At 35.3% G+C, this 26,819-nt stretch overlaps 1 protein-coding gene and 1 pseudogene across 1 annotated transcript; one reads left to right on the forward strand and one right to left on the reverse strand.

Annotated features, from left to right (window-relative positions):
• Positions 1 to 2,195: 2,195 nt before the first annotated feature.
• Positions 2,196 to 7,039, reverse strand: LOC125214546 (protein adenylyltransferase SelO). The gene is made up of 8 exons (XM_048115618.1): positions 6,648 to 7,039; positions 5,885 to 5,994; positions 5,708 to 5,764; positions 5,302 to 5,601; positions 4,816 to 5,063; positions 3,692 to 3,998; positions 3,342 to 3,615; positions 2,196 to 2,668 (listed from the first exon to the last, which is right to left on the reverse strand). The coding sequence occupies exons 1-8, from the start codon at positions 7,014 to 7,016 to the stop codon at positions 2,414 to 2,416; spliced, it is 1,920 nt and encodes a 639-aa protein (XP_047971575.1). The 5' UTR covers positions 7,017 to 7,039; the 3' UTR covers positions 2,196 to 2,413.
• Positions 7,040 to 13,852: 6,813 nt separating this feature from the next.
• On the forward strand, positions 13,853 to 25,821 carry LOC125212358 (annotated as a pseudogene).
• The last annotated feature ends 998 nt before the right edge of the window (positions 25,822 to 26,819 follow it).

The following is a 26,819-nucleotide window of genomic DNA, read 5'->3' on the forward strand; positions in this document are numbered from 1 at the left end:
TTGGATACTCCCTAGGTGTTCAAGGGTTCTTTCACATTGCTTCAACAATTGCAGCCCAACGAGAAATGGGTATTCGAAAAGTCACCCAATCCATTGAGAAACGAGCATTTAACGAGTCACAAGTTAAAAATATTAGGAAAAAGATAAGTGGTCAGGTTGGGGTCTTCGAAGGCTCAGTTCGACTCTACCCGGATGAGTTAGGACGCGGAACTGGTGGCTCGTAAAAGCTGAAGTGCGGGACTTGAGTCGGGTTAGTTAGATTCGATCTGGTGCTCAAAATATCATGACCCAAAATAGCTTGATTTGAATAAATGTGCTAGTCTCCAAAATTGCAGCTAAAATTTGAAATCAGATGGCTACTTTAGGGGCTCACCGTAGCTCGCTCGGTTTGAGTCACCGATTGGGGCTGATGGCTCGTTGTTCACCAAATTCATGGCTACAAGTAGGTAGGGTCGGGGGCTTGAGCTCAGGCCCGGGTCAGCTGGAAAAGTGGCTCGAGCATAGAGGGTCGCACAGTTTTTGATGACTCGGTCTATATTATTAAATGAATACTTTTATACATGTGACTCATATACTACATGAGTGCTATTATCCATATTGGTGACAACATTTAATTTTAAAATAAATTTCACATGTTTTTCTATTATTGTTTTGATAAAAAAAATTGAGCTTTCATATATGCTTTGCTGCTCTATAATCCATTCCTCAATCATCAAATTTTGATTTTGAGCAAATGAATATGTAAACATGAAATTGGTCAACTCAAGTCAAGACCAAATTTTCAACAACTAAATAAAATATCACTACAATATTTAAATCAATCATATGATCTTGGGCATATTTTTCAAGGGATATTTTGTTCTCATATTTTATCAATACATAACATATAAAACTAAATGAATGAATATCAAGTGATCTCAAATTCCTCGAGTTGAACAAATTCATACAAGGAGGGGAAGTAAAAATAGCATCTTTAAAGATTAAGAAGACCTCTTAATATAGTTAGATCCATTTCATACAAAAGATCATACATATTGCAACACACATTCTTGCTATGAACTAAGGCTGATTCAACATTCTTGCTATGAACTAAACTAAGAACTATTATGGAAAAATCATAGAAAAATTATCAGCAAGACCTCATTTATTGTGAGAGGGGTTGGAAGCGGTCGGAGGCCGTTTCCTGAGGCCATTCTGCATTGCTTTCTCCGGCTGCACCGTGCATCCGCCCGATCTGGCTTTGCTAACAGAGAGTGAATTTGCAGAAAGTAGTAGCTTTCTCGACTGCTGATTTGCGTTGGCTACATGTAGATCAGATGTAGAGTATAAATGCAAAAGGATCAAGAATATAAAGAAATATCTTCTTGTGTGATTGTTTCTCATCTCTTTGATCAAATAATATTGGAATGGGCAGTTTATAATTATAGTGTCAGCAAAATGCCCATTTCCTGTGCTTTAGACAGAAACATGTGTTGCTTATAAAAGTATAAAGGCTACTAGATTGACTCAAATAATACTATATGGATTTTGAATATTACAATGTCTAATGTTTATTTACAGGTCATATGGCTGATTGTGACATGACCTGTCCCATTTTACCCTATCCCACTTGCACATATATTGATTAGTAAGATTCTAAGACAAAATTCTTGATATAGGTCACATAATGGGTAGGAAGTATCACATGACATGTGATGCTAATTTGGGTATAATTAATCTCTAAAAAGATTAATGAACATGAGTCATGTGGCTGCTAACATCCTATCACATTACTTTTTTTTTCCTAACTTCCTCTCTTCTTTTATTTCTCTCCTTTTCAACTAGTGTGAGTAAATACACCTTATTTGGGTCCAACAATAGTTTTAGAAAGAAAATGATTTTCACTTCATCAAAGGTTATTAGTTATGAGTCTAGAGTAAATGTGGGTGGATGTTGTAGAGACAGCAGGGTATCTTTGATCTTGAGTATTTTTCTATCACATATCAATTTTCTCATGAGAATTCACACATTTATTTTTTTTGGACTGAGGAAGCATGTTATATTCATAAATAAATTTGTTTGACGAATATAAATTTGCTAGAGATGTATCGAAACAATCACAGAACAATCAACACGAGTTAAATGTTTCCAAGGATATTTGGGCACTCAAGCCATTATTAATTATTGTAAGCTCTCGAAACATTGTACAGAATATCTAAAATAAGCTTAGTGAAACACACTCTTAAATATCTAGCTGAAAACAGTATGAAATTTCTTACAAGTAACTCGCATTACAAAAATACAATACCATTTGTATGATATGACACCCCATCTGCACTTGTAAATGCTCAGTACACAACAAAAATAGCATACATGCTTTGTATGTACAACATTGTATCTCTATTTCTGATCTCCTTATGTGTAGTTGTATTGATCAAGAAGAACAAGAAAGCATGCACACGCCAGGACGATACGCCCAGGCAGGAGGCAACCGAGCATATTTTTCCATCCCGGGTTGCTCATCATACGGCCTTGACATGACCTTCAATACCCGTCGTACCTCTTCAAAATCACCTTGTTCTGCTGCATCGATGGCACTTTGGCATAAATAGTTTCTGAGAATGTATCTCGGATTTACTGAGTCCATTGATTTTTTCCTCTCTTCGTCAGAAATTCCACTAGCAGAAAGCTAAGCAGACACCAAAAAAAGAAGAATTAATACATAATTAAATGGAGAACTGGTTCCTTTTTAGATAGTTATAATTCACATTGCTACAAACGGGGCATGTACATTGCATCTTGATCAACGAAAGTTTATCAAGATATTGCATATATAATGAGCTTAGACTCTGGCTGCATGCTCAACAAATACTCCCATAAAAAAACTAGGAAAATCAAACTTGTGCAGCCTCATCATTCTTTTGAGGCTCTCTACCTTCATTTTGACGTTAACGATTTTGTAACATAGCTAAGTTTGGAGAACAACTCTATCCCCCCACCCCACCCCCAAAAAAAGTTGCATGGTCACCCAACCATTCTTTTTCTTGAGCTTAGCTCTGAAACGGTGACACCTATGGTTTGGTGTTAGGCTTCATACAAGCCACATATAAACTAAGTTCACAAATATCACATGCCTATGGAAAAGAGTAGTACTTTTCAGTAGGGATAGCTATGGCAGCAGGAACACGAAAATTATTTATTAAATTAAGTCCACGAAAATAATCCAAAAACTGAGGCAAACCACATTTCATGCACATCACACTTCTCTTACCATCCTCTTCTGAATATATTGTCTTGTGCATATCTATATCCAGCATAACAAAAGAGAAGAAAGAAGAGAACCCTAAATACTTATGGCATACCTCTTGTATATAGGACTTCACCCAGCTAGTCCATGCATCTTTGCGCTCTTTGCCAATGTCCAACAGAACAGCTTTAAGAGTAACCAATAGTTCATCGTCTTGAATAGTAAGATCAGCCTTTACATTTGAAAGCAACCGAAAGAAGTTTGTGTAGTCAACTTTATCAACAGCCATGTTTTTAAGAAGATCACTGATCAACTGCTTATTGTACTTAGATAGACCAAGCTTTTTGGTCATTATGGCTTGATACTCATCCATAAACTTCGTTCCATACCTAGAGTTTTTTTTTAAAAAGGTCATGAAAATCTCGGTGAAAAAGTACAAAGGGGAAGGAGGAGCATTAATATTACCTTTCCATAGCATAGTTTGACTCCTTCTCATTTATTAACTGGGCGGCAGACAGAGTTGTGGCAAATTGCGCAATATTCCATAGACCAATATCAGGTTGATTTGCGAAGCAGTACCTTCTTCCGGGAAGATCAGTAGTGTTTGGGGTGTAACTAGGGTCAAATGCATCCAAGAAACCAAAAGGACCATAATCAATGGTGAGTCCCAATGCACTCATGTTGTCCGTGTTTAACACTCCATGGGTAAAGCCAACGCCCTGCCATTTTGCAATTAAAGAAGCAGTGCGCTCTGCAACTTCCACAGCCCAAGCTGATTCATTCATTGCAATACAATAAAATAAGACATGGAATGGTGAAAGGAGATAGATGATAAGCTTTCAGCCAATAACAAAATCAAATAGCAGAAACTACCCATAGGATCTATTTAGATTTACCATATAAGTTAACACACTGGACAGATAAAATGGATAACAGAGGAAAATCGATTCATTCAACTCCACACATCATCTATCTTCATCTTCTTTCCATAAAAAGAGATCATTATTCATTTGAAACCAAAGTAACTACGGAAACAGAGTGATAATTTCATTAGCAAGTGCCCTCCATAAATTAATAAATGAGAGATAATTCTTGGTGATGAAAAGGACCAACTTGACCACAGTACATGTCATTGCCCATCAACAACAACTATGTGCACCATTCACTAGCTTGATGATCCACAAACACCATAAAACCCTGATTTAGGAGAAATAGGAAAAAGCAATGTACTAATGATGCTTATGTAATTCATATTAATCCCAGTAGCATGGTCACATTCTTAGGTTTATAGGCAGTGAGCACTTATGTGTGGTGAGGAATATATACTAATATAACCACAACGATTAGGTGTGGCCAGTAAAAAAGATTAACGCTACACTACCCCATTAGAGTATCAGCTCCAAAATATATCCATAAAGTTGTCATCAGGTCTAATGAGATCCATGAACTATGACTATGAGTTTATATACACCTGTTATGTAAAAGTGTATAGGTGAAGATTTACAGAGATGACTAGAACAATATTGGATGAATACCAAGTGCAGAGAGTATGAATAGCAAATCCTCAAATTTAAAACATAGTAACATACCAGCATATTTGTTAGAAGTTAAATCAACCACTGAATCATCTCCTTCACCAGTACTGAAAGATAAACTGTCACTTTTACTGAGATTCTCTAAATGGGGGAAGTGATGCCTAATGGTATAGTCAGCCAAAGTGCGCACAAGGCCAAGATCCTCCTTTCCTCTTGAAGCATGGATTTGGTATGAACCAAAACGAAGAAAGGATGGAGCAACTCGGCAAACAACTGCACCAGGTTCATCTTTTGGGTTGCCACTGCAATCAAATGAACCAATGGTTGTCAAATGTGCAATTTGTAGCTAACCAGCTAAATAAGTAATTGAAAGTGAAAGAACAAAGATAAAACTGGAAATCTTTTGAATGATGACATGGATCATGCATGGATAATTAGGAAAATCCAGGAAATTTAGGCCTAGATATAATGACACTCTTATTTGATTGAAAGAAGATACATCACCAGTTGGGTATGTTTAGGACATATTAAGAGACGTACTCATAAAACATGTCGCGGGTAACATATTTTCCAGTAGTCACTAGGCATAGTGCACGCGTTGTGGGGATTCCTAGAAAGTGCATTGCCTCACTGCAGAGAAACTCTCGGATACTACTGCGTAGAACTGCAAGGCCATCAGCAAATCGACTGTATGGTGTCTTCCCAGCACCCTTAAGCTGCAATTCCCACCTGTGACCACTAGAATTAACAAGTTCTCCCAGCGTAATTGCCCTACCATCACCCAACTGGCCAGCCCACATGCCAAACTGATGTCCTCCATAGCACTGAGCATAAGACATCCTATACAAAAGTTACGGATAAAGAGAAATTAGAGGCAGAGTGAGAAATTAAAAATTTGGGGGGTTATAATGAAAAGAAAAGAAAAGGGAGAATCACGGAAACTCACCCTCCAGATAAAGGCGATGCCCCAGAAAATATTTGAGGAAAATCAGGCCTTTCAAATCTGAGAGTTAAACAAATTAGCCATAAAATACAACTATCTACTGTGAATATGCATAAATTTTTAGAGGATGCAAAGAAATAACCAATGAAGCCAGGCATCACTGCATAAAATTAAACTTACTCTCTTGCATCCAAATCAAGTAACTCTGCAACTGAATCAGACCATGCGACAAGCTGAGGATTATCCACCTCAGCAGATGGTGATACTTTTGTGTAACAAGAATGCAAAACCTGAAAATATCAGATAACAGGCATGTTGCAGTGTAAGCTATAGCATCCAGTAATTGCTAGCAAACTGAATGGATATGCAAAGCACTTTAATCCCAATGACATTAGCTGACAAAGGACTTCTTAATGATCTAATAGCATGAGACAATGTCCCATGGACCAAATACTAGGTTATATCTCACTGCAAGATATGGTAAATGGTTCTCACATATCATCTCCAAATCAAGCTGATTTCCAAGTCCTACCAATGTCGTGTCTAAACTTCAGTCATCGAATTAAACTTATCAACCAAATTCCAATAGAATAAGTTAAACCTTCAAATGAATTAAAATTTAATTAAAAAAACATATTTTTCCATAAAACAGCCCCGCCCTGAATCCCCGATCAATTGAAAAGTTTAGAAATCAAAAACAATAAATATTTTCTGATAGAGAGTTTTGCTAAACTATATATCCAGATTCACTTAGCTCAGCTTGCCTATTAAATCCAATTTAATAAACAACTTTGACTTCCCCCGTTAATCAACTGCAAAGATAAGAAATGTACGAGCTCCTAATTCAAGTAAACCACACCACGAAATTAAAATTTACCGCAAATAATTCAAAAGAAAACAAATTCAGAGCAATATAATGCCAATAAATCGAAAGAAATCAAACCTCTCGCGGAATCGAATCGGTCCTGGGATCTCCGGGCAGTTCACGAACAAATGAGTGGTCCCACTTGAGTTCCTCCAGCTTCAAATTAACCCTATTTGGAGTGATATTATCGGAATTCGCAGCATTTCTAACGCCGTCGACGACATGGTTGTCTTCTTCCAATCTTTGATTTTTCAAATCTTCCGAAATGGAATCGACGGAGGCAGGGGGAGAAGTTCTGTCCATTGAGGCGGCGGAGGAGAAGCGGAGCTTCCGAGAATTGAAAGGGTGGAGGCGGAATCTCGATGTGAGAGAGGGGCGGAGGGAGAAGGCGGTGGTGGCGGTGAGAGAAGAGGTGTGAGAGAGTGATGCCGAAATGTGGGAAAGCATTTTTTTTTCCTCTGAATTTAATCTAATTTACTTTGACTTACTAATTTCGATTTCTCTTTTCTATAGTACTTCTGTCGTGTAAATACATCCACATAAAATAATCCAAATATATATATAGACATTATTTATGTATTATTGTGTATATAAATTTTGGGCATTAATCAAAATGACATCATGTTATAAGCAGCGGAACGATGTCGCGTGGTGTTGAATAAAATAATTTTATTGATGTATTCTCCTCCAACTCATTCTCATTTTTTGGTTAGAGCTGTTTGGTTCGTTCGATTAGGTCATTTAGTGGCAGCTAAAGGGATATTTCTTCTATTTGGCTTGTGATTTACCATATATTGTGTGGCTCGTTGAACCGTTAACGTCACACACATTAAATGTTATAATTCGCAGTTTCCATATCATAAAAAGACTAATGTGATTCATATATGTTCCACGAACAAAGGTCGAGTTAGACAAACAAAATTAGTATCACACCCTCCTTTATTGACAACTGTTAAAGGGTATTTTCACTTTTCAATTATCGACTCCATTATGTTGGAGACAACCGACGACGAATTGTGAGCCTCATATGCTGAATGTATAGGGTTGTTTGCGAGAGCAAAATGAGAAGTCAAACGTTTGTTACGTATAAATAAAAAGGGAGCTGTTTGGTGCCCTTTTATTTGTCCTTTTCTAATATAAACCTAATTAAAACCAAGAAATATAGGTCCGCCTGTCATCCATACTATAATAAATAAAGTTTTATGAAAAAAACCCACCAATGGAAGAAGACCTCATAGGGATAAGAGAATAGGGGCTAAATAGAGAGCCAAAAAAGAATCTTTCAGATATAATCTTACATAATCTTACATAATCTCGAATGTTATTAGTTCCGGTAAATAGACCAAATAATACAATGCAAACAAAAGCTCCTAAATTCACGGAGATTACACACTTTAGTACTGCCACTTTTTATTCGGAAGGGATCAGCTAAGGCGTTTGCTAAGACGTTTGCTCCTACACCAATAATTAATTGACACCTGTACATTCTTTAAAAAAATGAAAAATAAATTAAATCCTATGTGGCATCTCTTCCTCCTCTCACACTCCACACTCCATTGAATTCATCGTTCATTTCATCTTTCCCACAACTCTCCACCTTTCGGCAAGCTTCTTTCATTCTCCACATCGCCGCCCGCTTCCCTGGAATTACTACCGCTAGTCGATTCGGTTGAATCTTCAGAATTTAAGGCGCAGAAGGAGCAATGCCGCAGGAATCTTGACCTGAGGGGGGAGGATTTGGCGGAACCGCCGATTGATCTTTTTAGGGAAATGAAATTGAGGGGAGTGACATGGTTTTAAAGAGAGGAGAAGAGGGTTTGATTGGGGGATTGAGTGCTTGCAAACGAGAGAAGCATGAAGTGAAATTGACATTGACATTGTTGGTTCTTGAAATATTCAAAGAATTGATTTTTTTGGAGAATTCATATTGCTGCCGGTAAAAGGCCAAACCACCACCTCTGCCTCTCTCTCACTCCCCTTCCAAACTAACGTTTTCCCCTATTTCTCCAGTCCACCACCATCTCTCGAATCACCTACAATTCGTCTCGCCGATTTCGATCTCCACCAAATAGCAGCCGCTCTCCCCACCGCTGCCTGAACTGGTTGCTCAGATTCTTCTTCCGGCAACCTTCATCACACCGGGAATCCCCGTGCAATCCTCCGTCGTCACCTGAGAGGATCTCCCTCGTCGCCTCCACCAACGATGACTTCCTCCTCGATCTATCATTACCCCTAAGTTTCGGTCTGCTCTCGAGAAATTGGACGCTTGGACTGCAACTTGCCTCCTCGCCGCTGGTGCACCGCCGGCTCAGCTGGAGTTTTAGAGAGATTTGTGGCGGAGCGTGGAGTGTGAGAGGAGGAAGAGATGTCTTAAAGAGTGTACAGGTGTCAATTAATTATTGATGTAGGAGCAAATGTCTTAGCAAACGCCTTAGCTGATCCCTTCCGCTTTTTATTGATGTATTTATGTTAATGCATTTTCCAACTATACGCAAACAAGGTATTTAATGATCCCTTCCGCTTTTTATTGATGTATTTATGTTAATGCATTTTCCAACTATACGCAAACAAGGTATTTAATGGTCCTTTATAAAAAAGTTATAAACAAAATAAAATTATTTGGTTTAGCATAATATGAAATCGGTGTGCTAACGCTGTTTTGATTGTTTATTTCAGTGCTAAAATCTTAATTTACCGTCAAATTCTGATATATTTGGTTATAAAATTAGAAAAAAAAATCAATAATTTCATTAGTTTATGCATAGATTTTAAAATTGGCATATAGACTCATCGTTTGATGAAAATTTAGAAACAAATTATCCAAGTAAACTACTACAATTCTTATATCAAATAGTTGTACTCCTATTAGAAATACTTTACTAATTAAATCCTGATTCATTTTTCCATCCGTAAGAAAAACAACTAACTTGCAGTTTATCATCTCTCTCATTAATTAACACCATAATGAACTAATAAATCATGATATGTCCGAATAATCCAGGATAAACATATTAGAAAAAGAATTTTCTATTATAAATTTTATAATTGCTCTATTATACATGATGGGAAACAGTATCTTGCTAACTGCATCGATAGAACCAATATACAGTTAATCATGTGACTAGACTTTTTTACTCTAGGTAAGCTGTGTGGAAATTAGTTTCTTTTATTTTATTCATAAAAATCTTCCTAAGTTTGAAATTTGTATTTGTTGAGGATATCCAACTATTGTGGGTTCACCAATTGCGACCGAATAATATAAATAATCGAGCTTATAAAAAAATGCAGAACAAAACTAAAACAGTCATATTCCCTAGAAAAATTCACATAATGAACCTACGATCATAAAACACATAAATTGTAAACATACTAACTATGGAAAATGCACAAAATTTCGAAATATATAATATGATTGTATTATAACGTGTTCAAAATATTGGAAAGGAGGATAATAAAATATAAACAATAATTATAACTCATGACAAGTAATCGACTTTTTAATTATTGAATATACTGAAAATTTTCAAATTACTACATCACAATTAACTCAAATTCAAAATATATGACCTCAAACATTAAATAGTAGTACTCCACTATTACTAATTAGTAATTAATTTATCATTTGGCCGGCCAACCCATGCATAGACAAACACACTGATGTGATCCTCGTTTCGATCCTAAAGCTACGCACGAGAAAAGGAAACATAGCTTGGCCCGAAGTCTTGAGTTGGATGAAACGAGTAGAAGAAGTTATGATTTCCTATTATTTAAGAGCTAATAAGTTTAGTTTAAAATATTGGGATTTATCTATCTCAATCATAAAATTTAATATTTAAATTAGGTGTTCTATATTAGTATTAGGATTTACGTGTAAGTTAGACATTTGTTAGGATTTGGTTAGGCTATTATTTTGATTAATTATATTCTGGTAGAATTAAGATTAGTAGTTATCTAATTAAGAGATTTATTAGATTTTTAGGTTTCATAGTTTGCCTATAAAAGGCGTGTAATATGAGTCGAGAAGCGAAGAAGATTATTGATGAATAAAATTGAGTTGGTTTCTTGAGTTTTACTCTTGATTTTTCCTATTCGAATTCTTGTAGCAAAGTGTTCGTTTTTCGAATAGTTTATCTGACTTATCAATCGAACGTTCATATTCGATTGTGGCGTCATTCATTCTGTTCACACCACCATATCCATCCGTATTGTAAAGTTGTAGGAATGCCATGTCTACAACGAGTTCTTGCAATTTTCATCCATATTCCGAAGCATGCTTGTGTTACAGATGCTATAAGTTGCAGAGTGTCATGTCAAAACCCGATTATTATAGTTATCGCAGGTCATACGGTTGGCGAGAGGCTGATTCGTTCGGAGAGGTGTCGCGAGAGCGCCGTGAGCCAACGAGGCTCACATCACACACCAAATATTTTATTATAAAATGATTGTATTTTTTCTCAGAGTAATTACATAATTCATATAAAATATTTTATTTTTATTTCAAGTTAGTATAAAATATTTAAAGTACATAGATTATACAAAAAGTTTTATCATGTTTCAATTTAATGCATTTCATCATACTATGTGTTAGGATGGCGTATACTCTCTAACTACGGGACATAATAATGATGAATTTTTTCGTAGAAATATAAAATAGTGATATAGGTAGAGGAGAATCTACTTAATGTGTATAAGGGGCAATTGCTCCACTTCAATTTATTTTATGTATACTAATTTCTTATTTAATTTCTAACATTTTTTATTTCCTTTATAAATTCCCCACCTCAAAGTTCAAATTTTTTTTTTCATATATTTGTTTTTGCTCCTGTTGAACTAAATTCATGGCTCTGTCCCTCGATATAGGAGTAACTTTTTGTACTAAAATAAATAATAATGAAATTTTTTATACTTCACGTAAATAACAGAAAATATTAAAATGTAACACAGAGTTGAACTTTTTTTATGATTTACTTATATTTTAAAGTTTGTAACTTTGTACTAGTATGAAAAAAAAGTACTAAAACATTTTGTATAAATTTTGCAATTATCCTTTCTTTTTTACTTTTACAGGATACATAATGGGTCAATGGGCCTAAATAACTAACTTATGGGCCTCACATATGGCAAATAATAATGGGTCTGCATCACCAAGTCATGATTTATCGAGCATTAACTGTATATTACTACATGTTTTTAAAATTTATAATCTTTAATTATAGTTTGAATACAATATAATGTTAGAAAAAATTTTAGTACTCCTATATATATGTAAGATGCTTATATGTTGTTTTATCCGTCTACGTAATATAATCAATTTAGCCTCGAAACAGTTTTTAATGGATAATGTTTTGACTCGAAATTTAGGTCCATTATATTTTACTAGTATTTTACTGTTAAATGGAGTTGTTAATTATGCGTTCATGATTTTTTTTTAAATAATGAATTGTGAGGGTTGAGTTATAAACTTTATAATGAGTGGATGTCAAGTGTTATTCAAAAAATGAAAACTGAAAACGATACATTTTGGAAGGCGTTTTTTTTTGGAATTTCAGATTTTGGAAAGAATATCAATGTACTTTATTAATCTTCTATTTTTAGGTTATATTTTGGAAGTCACACACCAAATATCAATTAATAAATGGTCACAAAACAATGAGTACATATATGCCATTAGTGAGAGGATTTTTTTCCACATTAATTAATACACACATGTCAAAGAACATATTTCAAAAAGTGAATCTTGTGCTATGTTTTATAGTTTCGATCAATTGTTTATTATTACCAAAAGTATTTTCATATTACAAATTAACAAACTCCACCTTAAAGTCCTCGCACCAAATAATACGACAATCTCGTAAGGGCACCAAGTGGTTGGCCTTATGGACAAACAAAATAACCGTGATGCGAATAATAGAATCAAATATTAAATTCAATTTAGATTTTTTGATCAGATCGTAATTCTTTTTCTTTTAAAATTGCACTCCATCTGATCTTCTATATTGCCTTTTTAGAACAAAAATAAATATATTAGATATGATTGAATTTAGTTAGACTCATCAATATGATTTATCATGATACTTCATTATGATTTGTGACACACATTCTACAATGGTTGAATTATACGCTCGTTGCTTCACCATGCTATGTCATTGTTGTTTTAAAAGACCAAGTTCTTTTTAATTTTCTTGTACTACAAACTACAAATGTAAATTTTTTTCCCCAAAAATTAGAGATCTTCATCTGAATAATTCCCAAAGTTAAATTGGTTTGATAACAACAATTTAACAATTATAAAACATCTATACATTTTTTCTTGTCTAATGGGCCTTAACAATTTCATTATTCTTCAATGCTTCATCAATTATTTTCACAAAACAATGTTGATTTTATGATGTATCTTTGTTGACTGAGCGACTAGTACTATAGTACACCGGTTTATTTTAGTTTGCTCGCCAAAATTATCTATATCAATTTATAAAAAACTTAATGAATTCGCCAAATTTGTTCTCTCTCTCTCACACAGTCACACACACACGCACAAGCCCAAAAATTTCAATTCACTTTCTGCAAGCCTGCATATTCCCTCTCTCTCTCTCTCTTCTTTCCCTTTCTCACTCACTAGTAGCTTAAAAGCACAGCACCACCGCCCCTCACGCTTCCTTTTCCTCTCTCATAGGGTTCTGCATTCCAATCTCTCTCCCTCATTTTGCTTTTCTCAGCCCCTCTGCAACTCCACATAGTAAGAAACTCCAAGCCAAAATCAATTCAAAAAAAAAAAACAATTCGAAAAAATAAAATTCTACGTGTTTCTAGAAAATAGGAGTATTATAATTTTACTTTCGTTTTCTGAACTTGCAATCAATGTCGCTGCTTCATATGCATTGTTTATTTGTTGCGTAACACGCAGGGGTTGGTATGTTGTTGTTCCGTAAAAAATAATCAATATTTTTAAAAACTATTTGCGATTCTCTGACATTCTCATTCCTGCATTTTTTTTTTAATTTTTGAATTTTTGTTGTTAGGCGGATATTTAGAGATATAATGCTAATTTAAATTTATGCTCAGAAATAGTCACTGAGTTGGACATGCATTTATTTTCTGGTTTCTGCTTTTTGAGTGAAACAGGTCTCGTGGTTTTGGTTAGATATTCCGCATTATTATTGATTTTCGTTGAGTTTGAAGATTCTATGGTAAGATGTGTTTTAATTTTGTTTTTTTACTTTTTTCAGGAGTATATGGTTGTTCGGATATTTGCTTGAGGAGGAGGAGGAGGATACAGAGTGAAAATGTCAGCCAGGGGAGGGTCGCTGCAGCAGAATCCACAGCTGCAGCGGCATTCGCGCACTCAGACGGTGGGGAATCTCGGGGAGTCTGTGTTTGACAGTGAAGTAGTGCCGTCGTCTCTGGTTGAAATTGCTCCCATTCTTCGAGTTGCCAATGAAGTGGAGCCTAGCAACCCGCGTGTCGCCTACCTCTGTAAGCCTAGCAACGCAATGTTTATATCTGTAATTGTGTAATGTGGTCGTGTTTTCATTATGTTGTATGAGAATAGAGATGCAAAGTGCGGTTTCTGTTATTTACAGTGATTAGGTTAGGACTGGTGCTTTGAGAAATGAGGTTTTGATGTTTGATATATTGTGGCTGCTTGACGTTCTCATGGAGATTTCTTTCGATATGTTGGTGATCCGGAGAGTGTGAACAAATCCTAGCTGTGTAGTTTTCTGTAGCTACCGAAAAGAAAAAAGCGGGGATTTCATTAACCATGTGTTGAAGAACATCACTTTCGTCAAAACTTGTTTTTTATATATATAGTAAACCCTCGTGGAAGTGAATTTTTTTTTTTTTTTTCTTTCCAATTGCTAAGTCATTCTCAAAGTACCCACTACTAAGAGATGTTTTTTTATTAAACATTTGAGCCTCAGAAGGGCAATCTCAATACTTATGATCTCTTTCTCTGCCGGTGTATATACCTATATGTATAATACATCTTTATTATTTATACTTTTCTATCAAGGTTTAATGAGTTAATAAATTTAGTGCAAGTATCTCTGGAGAATTTTATGAAACCCATTCTTGTGTCTATTGCTTATTTACTTGATTTTCCGTTTGTTGCTTTCCCCATAACCAATGGTTGAACAATGCAGGTAGGTTTTATGCTTTTGAAAAGGCTCACAGGTTGGATCCTACTTCAAGCGGACGAGGTGTTCGGCAATTCAAAACTGCTCTTCTACAACGTCTCGAAAGGGTAAGCATGAGACCTTTTCACGATGTATGGCAATGCTTGCTTGTGCATGGAACTTTTTCCAATGAAAACCAGCCCAAGTAACATAGTAAATGAAATACACTTTAAAATAAGTTTCACCTCTTGTTGGTGTATGTTAATCGTGATGGTTGTCACCTTGCAACTAGTTCATGATTAATGGACAGTTTTGACAAAGCATCTTCAGATTTTTATGAGAGTTTGCTGTACTCTGTTCATTATATTGTTTATGTTGATAAAATATTGATATTTTGATTGTTTTCAATTTTGGTTCACATTTAACATGTCTCTATACTATTGAATTGATGCTGCTTGTACATGCAGGAAAACGATCCAACATTGATAGGACGAGTTAAAAAAAGTGATGCACGTGAAATGCAAAGTTTTTATCAGCATTACTACAAAAAGTATATCCAAGCTTTGCAAAATGCTGCTGACAAAGCTGATCGGTAAGTTTTATTGATCACCGATCCTGTTTCCCTCTTGGAGGATGCATTGCGAATATAAGATTCATCAGTAAATTTGTTAATGATCACTGATCTTTGTTCTTTACTTTGACAATGCACAGTGCACAGCTTACAAAAGCATACCAAACAGCCAATGTTCTCTTTGAGGTTTTGAAAGCAGTAAACCAGACACAATCTGTGGAAGTTGATCGTGAGGTCTATACTGCTATTCATTTTCTTTGATTCCATTTGTTTCCGTTTTCTCAGATTTTTCCTTTTCTTAACAACCATAGGCAGAATATATATTGGTTTTGAAAAAATGGACAGTAATATATGAATCATGCTCTCCTGTAGCATAAGCAATTAATTGTTTGATTTTCTATTGCACAGATATTGGAGACTCATGATAAAGTTGCAGAGAAGACAGAAATATATGTCCCTTACAATATTCTACCTCTTGATCCTGACAGTGCGAATCAGGCTATCATGAAATATCCAGAGGTCAACTTTGAAATAGGCTAGTTCCCATTAGTTTCCAGTCTGATTTTTAATGATTTTTAACAATTACACTATTCAGATTCAAGCTGCCGTACATGCACTTCAAATACCAGAGGTCTTCTTTGGCCTAAGATTACAAAAAGAAAAAGGATGAAGATGTCCTTGACTGGCTTCAAGCAATGTTTGGTTTTCAGGTGATATCTCATTATTGTATTATTCTAGTATATTATATCTAAATAAAGTAAATATGATGGATTTAACAGGAAAATCATTCCATGACTAAATAAAGTCCTACAATGCAATTAGGATACTATAATCATAAAAATATTAAATCCAAGTAAATCATAGTATATAATTATGTTGATATATATTCCACTACAAATGATAAATTTGATTTTTCTCTAGATAGTTATACTTATATTAAATCATGAAGGTTGAGATTCTAATAGCTTGGATGCCCAATATATTTGCATTACTATTGACTGTTGATTTGCAGAAAGATAATGTCGCAAATCAAAGGGAGCATTTGATTTTACTACTTGCAAAGCGTACACATACGCAGTTTCCAAAGCCTGATCAACAACCTAAGGTTTGGCCTCTATCCTAACTTAAACATATGATTTAGAGTTATTTCCTGATTCTTTTTATCCTTGATCCCTTGGATGCCATATCTTTGACCAGGATTATCAAATGAAAAGCTATGGTTTTGAAAAGCTAAAGCCCATAGTAACAAGAGGTTATCAAATGAAACTTTGTGAAAAACATGTTACTGGATTTGGCATTACTGGCTAGCTCACTAAAGTACTTTAGCTAATGCATTTTCTTTTGAAAAGTGACAATGTGGCTATCACTTGAATTTTTCCTTGAATATTGCTGTGAGTTAAGGTGATTCACACAGAACGCCATAAATAATGGAATGGAGGAATATCATTTCTTCTGCTCTAGTATCCTACAATTTAAATCTTTTACTTAAACTAGCTTTAGATGAAGTGATGAAAAGCTTTTTAAGAACTACAAGAAATGGTCAAGTTTTAGATCAAAAGTAGCCTGTGGTAAGTTTCAGTGGAACTGTCTTCAGTCATTCTGATAATGAAAAATGAAATAAACTATTAAATAATTTACTACAAACCAGTTCCCATGTACACAAGTTATCCACTACGAGCGTGTCAATTGCATAATTGATCACCCAATGATTCATGCATCTACCATAAATGAGTGGAGGGTGTTAAAAGATCTGTTTTTTTTTTTTTTTTTCTTTTTTCTTTTGCCCCAATCAATTTCTCAAATGTGTCAACTTTCAAGATACTGAAAAATTAGGTTTCACCCTACAAACATTATTTGGTACTTAAGGATAAAGGTGTCGCTTGAGCTTGATTGGTGATGGCAACATGAGTTAGTCCTATATCATTGTCTTTTGCTCTAGTAGCTCTTACACTAGTTTGTGGTTTTAGTTGGATGAGCGTGCTCTAGATGAAGTGATGAAGAAGCTTTTCAAGAATTACAAGAAATGGTGCAAGTATTTAGATCGCAAAAGTAGCCTGTGGTAAGTTTCTCAGTGAGAACTGTCATTCTGATAAAATATCCTGCCTCACTTTCTCCAATGTTCAATCATATGTTATGTGTTCTCATTTATGCCAGTGGAGCTTATATTGCGTTTCTTTACCAGTGGATGTTTAAAACTAGTATTGGTTTCACTATAGGGAAAATTTTCAATCTACCATGATATATCTCAATCTTATAATTATTTTTTCTCTGAGTAGTCTTGGTTTTATCAATTGCAGGCTACCTACTATACAACAAGAAGTGCAACAGCGCAAATTGTTGTATATGGGACTATATCTTCTTATATGGGGAGAAGCTGCCAATTTGAGATTCATGCCAGAGTGCCTGTGCTACATCTATCATCATGTATGCTTTTGGATATTTACTTCAATTAGTTAATCGATGAATGAGTTGGCCTCAATTTTACCATTCCTTGGGTATCTTTTCATTGTTAGTTGGGGGCATTTCGGAAATTCCATCCTACTTATAAGATGTAGGACCATGCAGTTTTTATATGAACAAGTGAATTTTGATTCTTAAGTAGATGGCTGTGGCACTAAGCATAGACGTTTATCCTTGTCTCCAAATCTTGGGATGAACGTGATCATTACCTAATATTCATTCATGATGTCAGAGTCCTATGTGTTCTCGTTTATGCCAATGGAACTGATTGGAGTTTCTTTAGCTTTTATACAAAGTGATTCTAAAATTAGCATTACTCATGAACACTGTCCTGCTATTTGTTCCTTGGATGAATTCTTCAAATGGACACGTAATGAAATTGTTTAATTAGAGTTGGCTTATCTATCTGCAGTAGGAACCTCTACAAGAGTGCAACAGCAATTCTTTACGCTTTTCTGGTCTTATATAAGATAGATGCCAATCTGATTCATGCCTAGGGGTGTTGCTATATTATATATATTTTGTATTTAATTTAATTAATCAATGAATAATTCGTTAGCTTTAAATTGCCATATTGCCTTGTGTTCTTGTGTTTGAGAGAATAATTATTCTCTCACATAATACTCTAGTAATCATTTTGGAATTTTAACTTTGTAGATGGCTTTTGAACTTTATGGTATGCTTGCTGGTAATGTAAGTCCGATGACCGGTGAGAATGTGAAGCCTGCTTATGGAGGAGAAGAAGAGGCCTTTCTGAAAAAAGTTGTCACCCCAATTTATGAAGTGATTGTTCAGGTATACTACTGCTATGGATATCTTCCATTTATTTCTGATGTTTTGCTCGGATTTTCTTTAATTTAATCTTTTCTATTTTCAGGAAGCTTCAAGAAGCAAGAAAGGAAATCCAAGCACTCCCAGTGGAGAAATTATGATGATTTAAATGAATACTTTTGGTAATATGACATCTCCTAGTTCGATAAAAAATGTTACACGGCAAGTTTGGGTAAATATCACTTCATATCCCAAATTATTTCATTATCAACCATATCCTGAACCATAAACATGTTCTCTTTAACCATGAACTATCGATTTGCATCAATTGTGCCCCGTTTATTTTTGGCTCCGGAAAGTTCACGTGGTTTGCCATATTTCAGTGGTAATTTATTTTATAAAAAAACTTGTGCAAAAATGACATCAGAATAGATCTATTTAGAAGTCATAAGCTGTTAGAACTGGACTGTCAAAGTTGGAACTTTTTATAACAGCTCACTTCTGGCGATTACACCTTGTACATAAGTCAAACTGGCAGATCAGATTTGATCTTTTTTTTGTTAAATACACTGGTAATCAATCCAGTGAGCCACATCAACTTTTTGGATTTGAAAGTGGACATGGGCACATACAAAATCATGTTCATTTCCGGATAGTTTAGGCTATACTACTGCGAAAAATGTTTGGGGTTTAAAGTGATATTTACCCTTAAGCTTACCACTTCAAATAGTAGTAATTTTTTCCAAAATATATAGGTCTGTAGATTGCTTTCGGTTGGGTTGGCCCATGCGTGCAGATTCGATTTTTTCTGCAAGCCAGTGGATCGATTCCAAAGCGAAAAAATGGAGTAAGCATAGAATAAGTACTTTTATCCTTAACATGTTCCTTAGTTCTCGCATGAGCAATATGGAATAACTTGGTCTTAAGAGGTCAAAGTAATGGCTTCATTTCTTTGAAAATACCCTGTCTTTCCAGGTACTCACATCATTCTAAAATTTATAACTTGACTTATCGGACTCTATCTATTATTCTAAATTGCGCTAGCTCGTGTACCTGTTATTTGAAAATCCGTCCCCTTTCAGTTATGCACAACATTCTAAATTCATAACTGTTGCTCAATGAACTTTTATCTATCACACTCTGTAGCAAGATACAGAAAAATGTTCGAAGCTTACATCAACTCTGTTTCCCATTTCTTTAAATGAGAGCTATATCTGGAGTCAAAGTGTGTTATCATATGACTAATTGAGTAACTTACATATTTGATTATTTTCAAAGAACATCTTCATATTGATTGTCCTTTCTAGCATTTTTTAATGTGATTTTCTATAAATTCAGGAATCGAAACCTACTAGAGAGAGGTGGGTCGGGAAAGTTAATTTTGTTGAGGCTCGTTCGTACTGTCATATCTTTAGAAGCTTTGACAGAATGTGGAGCTTCTTCATATTGAGCTTACAGGTGTGTTCTTTGTGGTCTTTTTAGACTTTTGTTGCGATTGTCCGTACTATTCTTTAGATCTGACATTCAAATCTGCTATTGATCAAGGCTATGATCATTATTGCTTGGAATGGCTCAGGACAACCTAGTGCAATTTTTGAAGATGATGTTTTCAAGAAAGTACTGAGCATCTTTATAACAGCTGCAATATTGAAACTTGGACAAGGTATATTGACTTCTTTGTAATTGAAGTCATTTTCACAGTATTTGTTTGTAACTTTTAAAATATTCATGACACTTTGGCTGAATGACTGATTATATGCTAGTATTACAGGATACTGCTCCTCTGTTATATATATCATATCAGTGGACAAATATATATTTCTTTGTATTTTTCTGGTCCTTTTACTTTGGCTTTCGGATGTCAATAAAAGGATTAACCTGTTTGTTCTTAGTATTTGCACTGTTGCACATATGCATGGTGACATTCCTTGGTAGTATTTCAGTGATGAAATACACTATTGGAATACATACTATTGTGACCAAGATATGCTCTTCATCTATTATTTTGTTATTGGTTTCTAATAATTCCACGCTTCAGCTGATCCCACTGAAATAAAACTTCCATTTGCCTCTTCCTCATGATATCTAACTGCATAACTGTTGCAGCCATTCTTGATGTAATTCTGAGCTGGAAAGCTAGGCAGAGCATGTCCTTCCATGTCAAGTTAAGATACATTCTAAAGGTTGTGTCTGCTGCTGCATGGGTGGTTATCTTGCCTGTTACCTAGCTTATACATGGAAGAATGCTCCTGGGTTGCTCAAACTATCAAAAGTTGGATTGGGAATAGCTCAAGGGCCCCTTCATTGTTTGCTTGGCTGTTGCAATCTACCTATCACCAAATTTGCTTGCTGCCTTTCTTTTCCTTTTTCCCTTCGTTCGTCGGTTCCTTGAGAGGTCAAATTATAGGATAGTAATGCTAATGATGTGGTGGTCCAGGTGTGCTTTGTGTTACATTATATTCTCATGGTATTGTTCATTGAAAAAATTGGGTAGTAACTTGTGTTTCTATGTTTGTGTGCTTCAGCCACGGCTCTATGTTGGCAGGGGAATGCATGAAAGTACCTTTTCTCTTTCAAGTAAGCATTAAGGATGAGATCTTTTTTGTAATCTATAGCATGATCTTATGTAATAAATTATATCATTTTCCATTCTCAGGTATACATTATTCTGGGTGCTCCTCACCATTACAAAGTTAGCTTTCAGTTTCTATATCGAGGTGCCTATTTGCCATATTTTATTTGTGCAGTCCTTGCTAATTTTGAAATACATGTGACTATTGATTTTGCTTTCACTTTTTATAAGCTGTAGTATGTTTGTGTTATGGCTTAGCCTTTAAGCATGTGTCATTTTCATCAAAACTTACATTGCTGCTCCTTGTGGGGTCAGCTTTATTGTGATTTGTTCTCCAAGATTATTTGGAATTTTATGTTCATTTAGAGAAGTAAGCGTTTGTGGTTAGGTTTTAATCACATGTTACTGAGAAAATGGGATGTTCACCTTTAGGACATTGAAAACGTATTATCTCACCCATTTTAGCATAGTTAACTTAAGGGGCTAAGTTTTCCAGAGTTTCCTTTATACATATATTATCAATTTTATCAGTTAGCTCTCCTTATAATGCATTCTGATTAAACTGCCTGAATCTTACTGATGCAGATAAAGCCTCTAGTTGGTCCTACAAGAACAATCATGAGTGCTCATGTTTCAGCTTACCAGTGGCATGAGTTCTTTCCTCAAGGTAGTCAATGCCTATAATCTGGTGAACTCTAAGAGAAAAAGACAACTGCCACTTCTTATTCTTTTTTATGTGTGAAAAATATTTTGAGTCATCTGACGTTATTTGTTGTTCTCTTAACCTTGTTGTTCCTGCAGCTAAGAAGAATATTGGGTCGTGATTGCAATCTGGGCTCCAGTTATCCTTGTATAGGATGATGCATAATACTTAATGCTTCCACTTTTGATGCTTTCCTTATTGTTTGGGGGAGGGGTTGGAAACTGAAAATCGTTTACTCTTCTGTTGTAATTTGTGGATTTTTCTTTTAGGTATATTTCATGGATGCACAGATCTGGTATGCTATATTCTCCACACTGTTTGGGGGCATATATGGTGCATTCCGTCGTCTTGGGAGGTCAGTTGAATTCCTTTTGTTAATCTTCTGATAGAAATGCTGATAACTAAAGTATCTTTTTACTAATAATTTTGAGCAGTATTCACACAACTTAAAAGATTATTTTATTATGTAAAACACATTCAAGAATTCTGAATCAGGGCATCTTTTATGGAAAACATGCATAGATGATTCCCACCCCTGGTAGGAAGATCATTTCCTGCTCTGAAGAAATTGAGATTTGCCATGAGCAAACACTTTTCTAGACCTTTTTGCCTATATTTAGATATATGCGCTCAATAAGCTGAAGATAAGCACACATCATTATATTAACACTTTAGTGATGCAAACATTCAGCTTTTTAGCTATTGGGTTTACTAATAATGAAGTATTTTTACTAGATTTGCATTTGACTTGTACATGATGCTGAGAAACTGATGCCATTCTCAGAAAAAGTTTTTAACATGAATTTTATGTTTGAAAAGATAATGATAGTTCTCTTTTGGGTTTAATTTGTCCCCTTCTGTTTTATCAGATTCGGACACTGGGAATGCTTAGATCACGTTCCAATCGTTGCCGGTGCTTTTAATGCATGCTTAATCCCAGAGGAGAAAAGTGAGATTGTGAAAAAGAAAGGACTGAAGGCTACATTCTCACGCAAGTTTGAAGTGGTATTGTATTTCTTTAGTGGCTAAATGTGGATGTGTTACTCCACTTTACTGATATTGATTTGGACTACCATGTGAATGTCATTATACCAGATCCCATCCAGTAAAGAAAAAGAAGCTGCAAGATTTGCTCAGTTGTGGAACAAAATAATAACAAGTTTCAGAGAGGAAGATCTTATAAATAATAGGTGTCATCTTCTGTCTGATTGTTGATAAATAATACATTGGTTTATATACTTTTTTTATCATGTTATTCTGTTCCGAGTATAGCTCTTTGTTTGATCACACAACTTGCTTCCATTGTAGGGAAATGGATCTGCTGCTTGTACCATATTGGGCAGATCGTGATTTGGAGTTGATACAGTGGCCCCCATTTTTGCTTGCCAGCAAGGTTGTCTCGCACCACTTCACTGTTTGAACTTGACTTTTACCATCTGATGGAGAGACCTTAAGTTAACTCCTTTCTACTCATCTCTAGTAAATCATCATTTTCTGTCCCTCATGTTGGAAAATGAGTAATTTATAGAATAGTAAAGATAACATGAAATGATAATTTCTGTTGTTCAGCATTTAACTGATCAAGTGATGAGGAATATCAGTCTTTACTAGACACATTTGTCAACATACTAAAATACTAACGGTTACAATTCAATTTCTTACATCACTTTATTGAGGATAAGCATTTGGTCTGGGTATCAAAGCAATATCAGTGATTGGTTGAAAATTATTACAGTTTTTATCTTACTGACAACGTTTGTCATACAGATTCCTATAGCAGTGGATATGGCTAAAGATAGTAATGGGAAGGATAGTGAACTGAAAAAACGGATACAGTCCGATGATTATATGTATTCTGCTGTCTGTGAGTGCTATGCGTCTTTCCGAAACATCATTAAAACCTTAGTTGTGGAAGCGAGAAAAAGAGTAAGTTTTCAATAACTTACAACCTGACACTGCCCATAGTTTATTTAGTTTCTTTATATTTTTAATGTTTTTTCTAGGGTCATTGAGTACATCTTTTCTGAAGTTGACAAGCATATAGCGAGGATGATCTATTGGCAGATTACAGGCTGAGTGCTCTTTCCAGTCTATATGACCTCTTTGTTAGGCTAGTAAAATACTTGGTTGGTACTTTTTATATTGCATTTTCTTTTCTTCATATTATTAATAGTTATCTTTAAAATTATAGACTGTTGTCGCTGTTGGTTCTACCAGTTTGTAACCTAGACTGGATTTGGTTGATTTCCAGCTAGACAATAAGCAGGAGGATAGGGATCAAGTTGTCATTCTTTTCCAGGATATGCTCGAAGTAGTTACCCGAGATATAATGATGGAAGATCACATATCCAAGTAACTATTTCTTTTGGTGCCAATTGGTCTATATTTGTAATATTTTAAGCTCTCCATACAGTCTTTTATTTTGGGTGTTTTCTGTCAATAGCCTGTTAGATTCAATTCACGGTGGATCGGTAAATGAAGGAATGGTCCCTCTTGATCAACAGTATCAGTTATTTGCCTCTTCGGGAGCCATCAAGTTTCCAACTCCTGACTCAGAAGCTTGGAAAGAGAAGGTACTTATAAAAGAAATCAATATGATACTGCCACTACTGCTAAAATCTTTCTGTACAGCGATACTTGTTCGACACTTCAGATATTTCCTTTGCACAGATCAAAAGGTTGTACTTGTTGCTGACGGTAAAGGAATCTGCTATGGATGTACCTTCGAACCTAGAAGCTAGAAGGCGCATTTCCTTCTTTTCCAATTCTTTGTTTATGGACATGCCTTCAGCCCCTAAGATCCGCAATATGCTATCTTTCTCGTGAGTCCTTTACCCAGTCAGGTTTTGTACATTTATAAGTGTTGCACAAATCAATCTGTTGAGTGTTCAACACACCCTAACTTAAATTTAAGGTTTTGTGTCAATGACTCAATGGTCTTAGATCATTATTACTTTCTAATCATCATCATAACCATTAGGACACTTGTATTGTGACTTGAGTTACTTCTGTTTTATACTGTCAAGTTTTGTAACGGTGTGTGTCACTAGGTAATACCAATTTTTGTTAAAGTTTAGTTTGAGTAAAATTCACAAGTCCTATGAATTGATCTCGAACTTGTAAATTATTTAGAGTATCAGATCTCCCTTTTTTATGTGATTGGACTCTGAATTGTGCATCTATGAAATCTATCACATGGCTGTCCCTTGTGTTTCTCAGTGAAACTGAATCATATCATTTTTGGCTGTTATCCTGACTAAATAAGCCTCTAATCATTGTTAGCTTCACATTAGGTATACTTTTGATCATCCTATGTCCTAATCCCTAAGTTATCATGTTTTTGCCTTCTTGTCTGTGATTTAATATAGATATTTTCTATTTAGTGTTTTGACTCCTTATTACACGGAGGAAGTTCTCTTCTCATTGCCTGAGCTAGAAGTGCCAAATGAAGATGGTGTTTCCATTCTCTTTTACTTGCAGAAAATTTACCCAGGTTTGTGCTTTAGGTTTGCTTCCTTGCACGACAGATTTCTCATTCTCTACTAACCTTGTTGCTAAATTATGCAGATGAATGGGACAATTTCTCGAACGTGTAAAGTGTCTCAATGAGGAAGAACTTAGAGGATCTGATGAATTAGAAGAACAACTACGCCTTTGGGCATCTTATAGGGGTCAAACGTTAACAAGAACTGGTATGATCAAGTAGAATTCCACGAAGGATGTGGTTTGTAGTCTCTCATATTTTTGCTTTCATATAATTTCCTTCTCCTTTTTAGGGGTTTTAGGAAGTGGTTTTGGGTGACTGAATTGCAGCATACTGATATGACTCTTCTTTGACCTCATCTTAAGTCAATTCCACCTCAAATACAAAGAATCCATCCTGAGTAGAATCTGTTAATGATGTTTAGTTTTCTGGTTTTAAATGGACCTGCTAATAAGTAGAACCCTATACCAGCCCAAGTAACTCATGGATCTCTCATATGTCAAGTTGAATAGCTTGAGTAATGAACATTTCAGTTACATAGTTAAGATTTGATGTATTAGAAATAGGCCACTCACCCCTTAAAAGGCCTCATAAGGGGGAGGGTTATTCACACTTATATAGATTAGATTGGATCATCACCAAGTCGATGTGGACAGAATTTAGAGAATTTAATACGCCCCTCAGTGTGGGCGGAATGACACATCGGACTTCCATCACGTGGGCTAGCTACTGATACTCATAGAACAATAAAATATAGAGACATAGTGAGAAAGTAGTTTGTTTTTTTCTTTTAGTAAACAACAAGTCTTTGATCATTGTTAGCTCAAAGGTCTTGATGGTCAGTCTAATCCTTGTATCTAAGTTACATGTTTTGCCTTTATGTTTGTGATTTAAGTAGTTATTTTCATAGGTTTGACTCCTTATTACACAGAGGAGTCCTCTTGCCTGAGCTGGAATGCCAAATGAAGATGGTGTTTCCATTCTTTTTACCTGCAGAAAATTACCCAGGTTGTGCTTTAGGTGCTTCCTTGTGAAGATATTTTCTCATTCTCTACTAACTTGCTACTAAATCATGAATGAATGGGACAATTTTCTGGAGTGTGAATGTCTATTCAGGAAGAACACTTGAGATCTGATGAATAGAAGAACAACTACGCTTGGGCATCTATAGGTCACTTTATGACAAGAACTGGATATGTCAAGAGATTCTAGAAGTCTGGTTCGTAGTCTCTTTTGTTTTCTATTATTTCCATCTCACTTGGTTGCAGGTAAAGGTTCTTGAAGTGCCATTGCAGCATACCAATGACTGGATTCTCTGACCTTGTGCAATCAACTCCACCTTGGATAAAGAATCCATCCTGAGTAGAATCTGTTACGGTGCTAATTATCTGGTCTTAAATGGACCTGCTATAAGTTGAATACTTACTATCCCAAGAACCCATGGTCTTTCCCAATCAAGTTAAACTGTTAATGCTTAAGTAATACACTTAGAGAATTTCATAGCTATGATTGGGTGGTTTTAGGGAATTATTAACTAGTTGATCACAGCTTATTTTATATGCAAACTGGTTTATG

Source organism: Salvia hispanica, chromosome 3 (genome assembly GCF_023119035.1).
Source record: "Salvia hispanica cultivar TCC Black 2014 chromosome 3, UniMelb_Shisp_WGS_1.0, whole genome shotgun sequence".
NCBI classification, from domain to species: Eukaryota; Viridiplantae; Streptophyta; class Magnoliopsida; order Lamiales; family Lamiaceae; genus Salvia; species Salvia hispanica.

Coding starts and splice junctions, on each gene's coding strand:
- LOC125214546 (XM_048115618.1), bottom strand. CDS start 7,016: ATGCTTTCCCACATTTCGGCATCACTCTCTCACACCTCTTCTCTCACC. Junction 5,765..5,884: donor CTTGATTTGGATGCAAGAGA/GTAAGTTTAATT, acceptor TTTAACTCTCAG/ATTTGAAAGGCCTGATTTTC. Junction 2,669..3,341: donor TGAAGTCCTATATACAAGAG/GTATGCCATAAG, acceptor GTGTCTGCTTAG/CTTTCTGCTAGTGGAATTTC.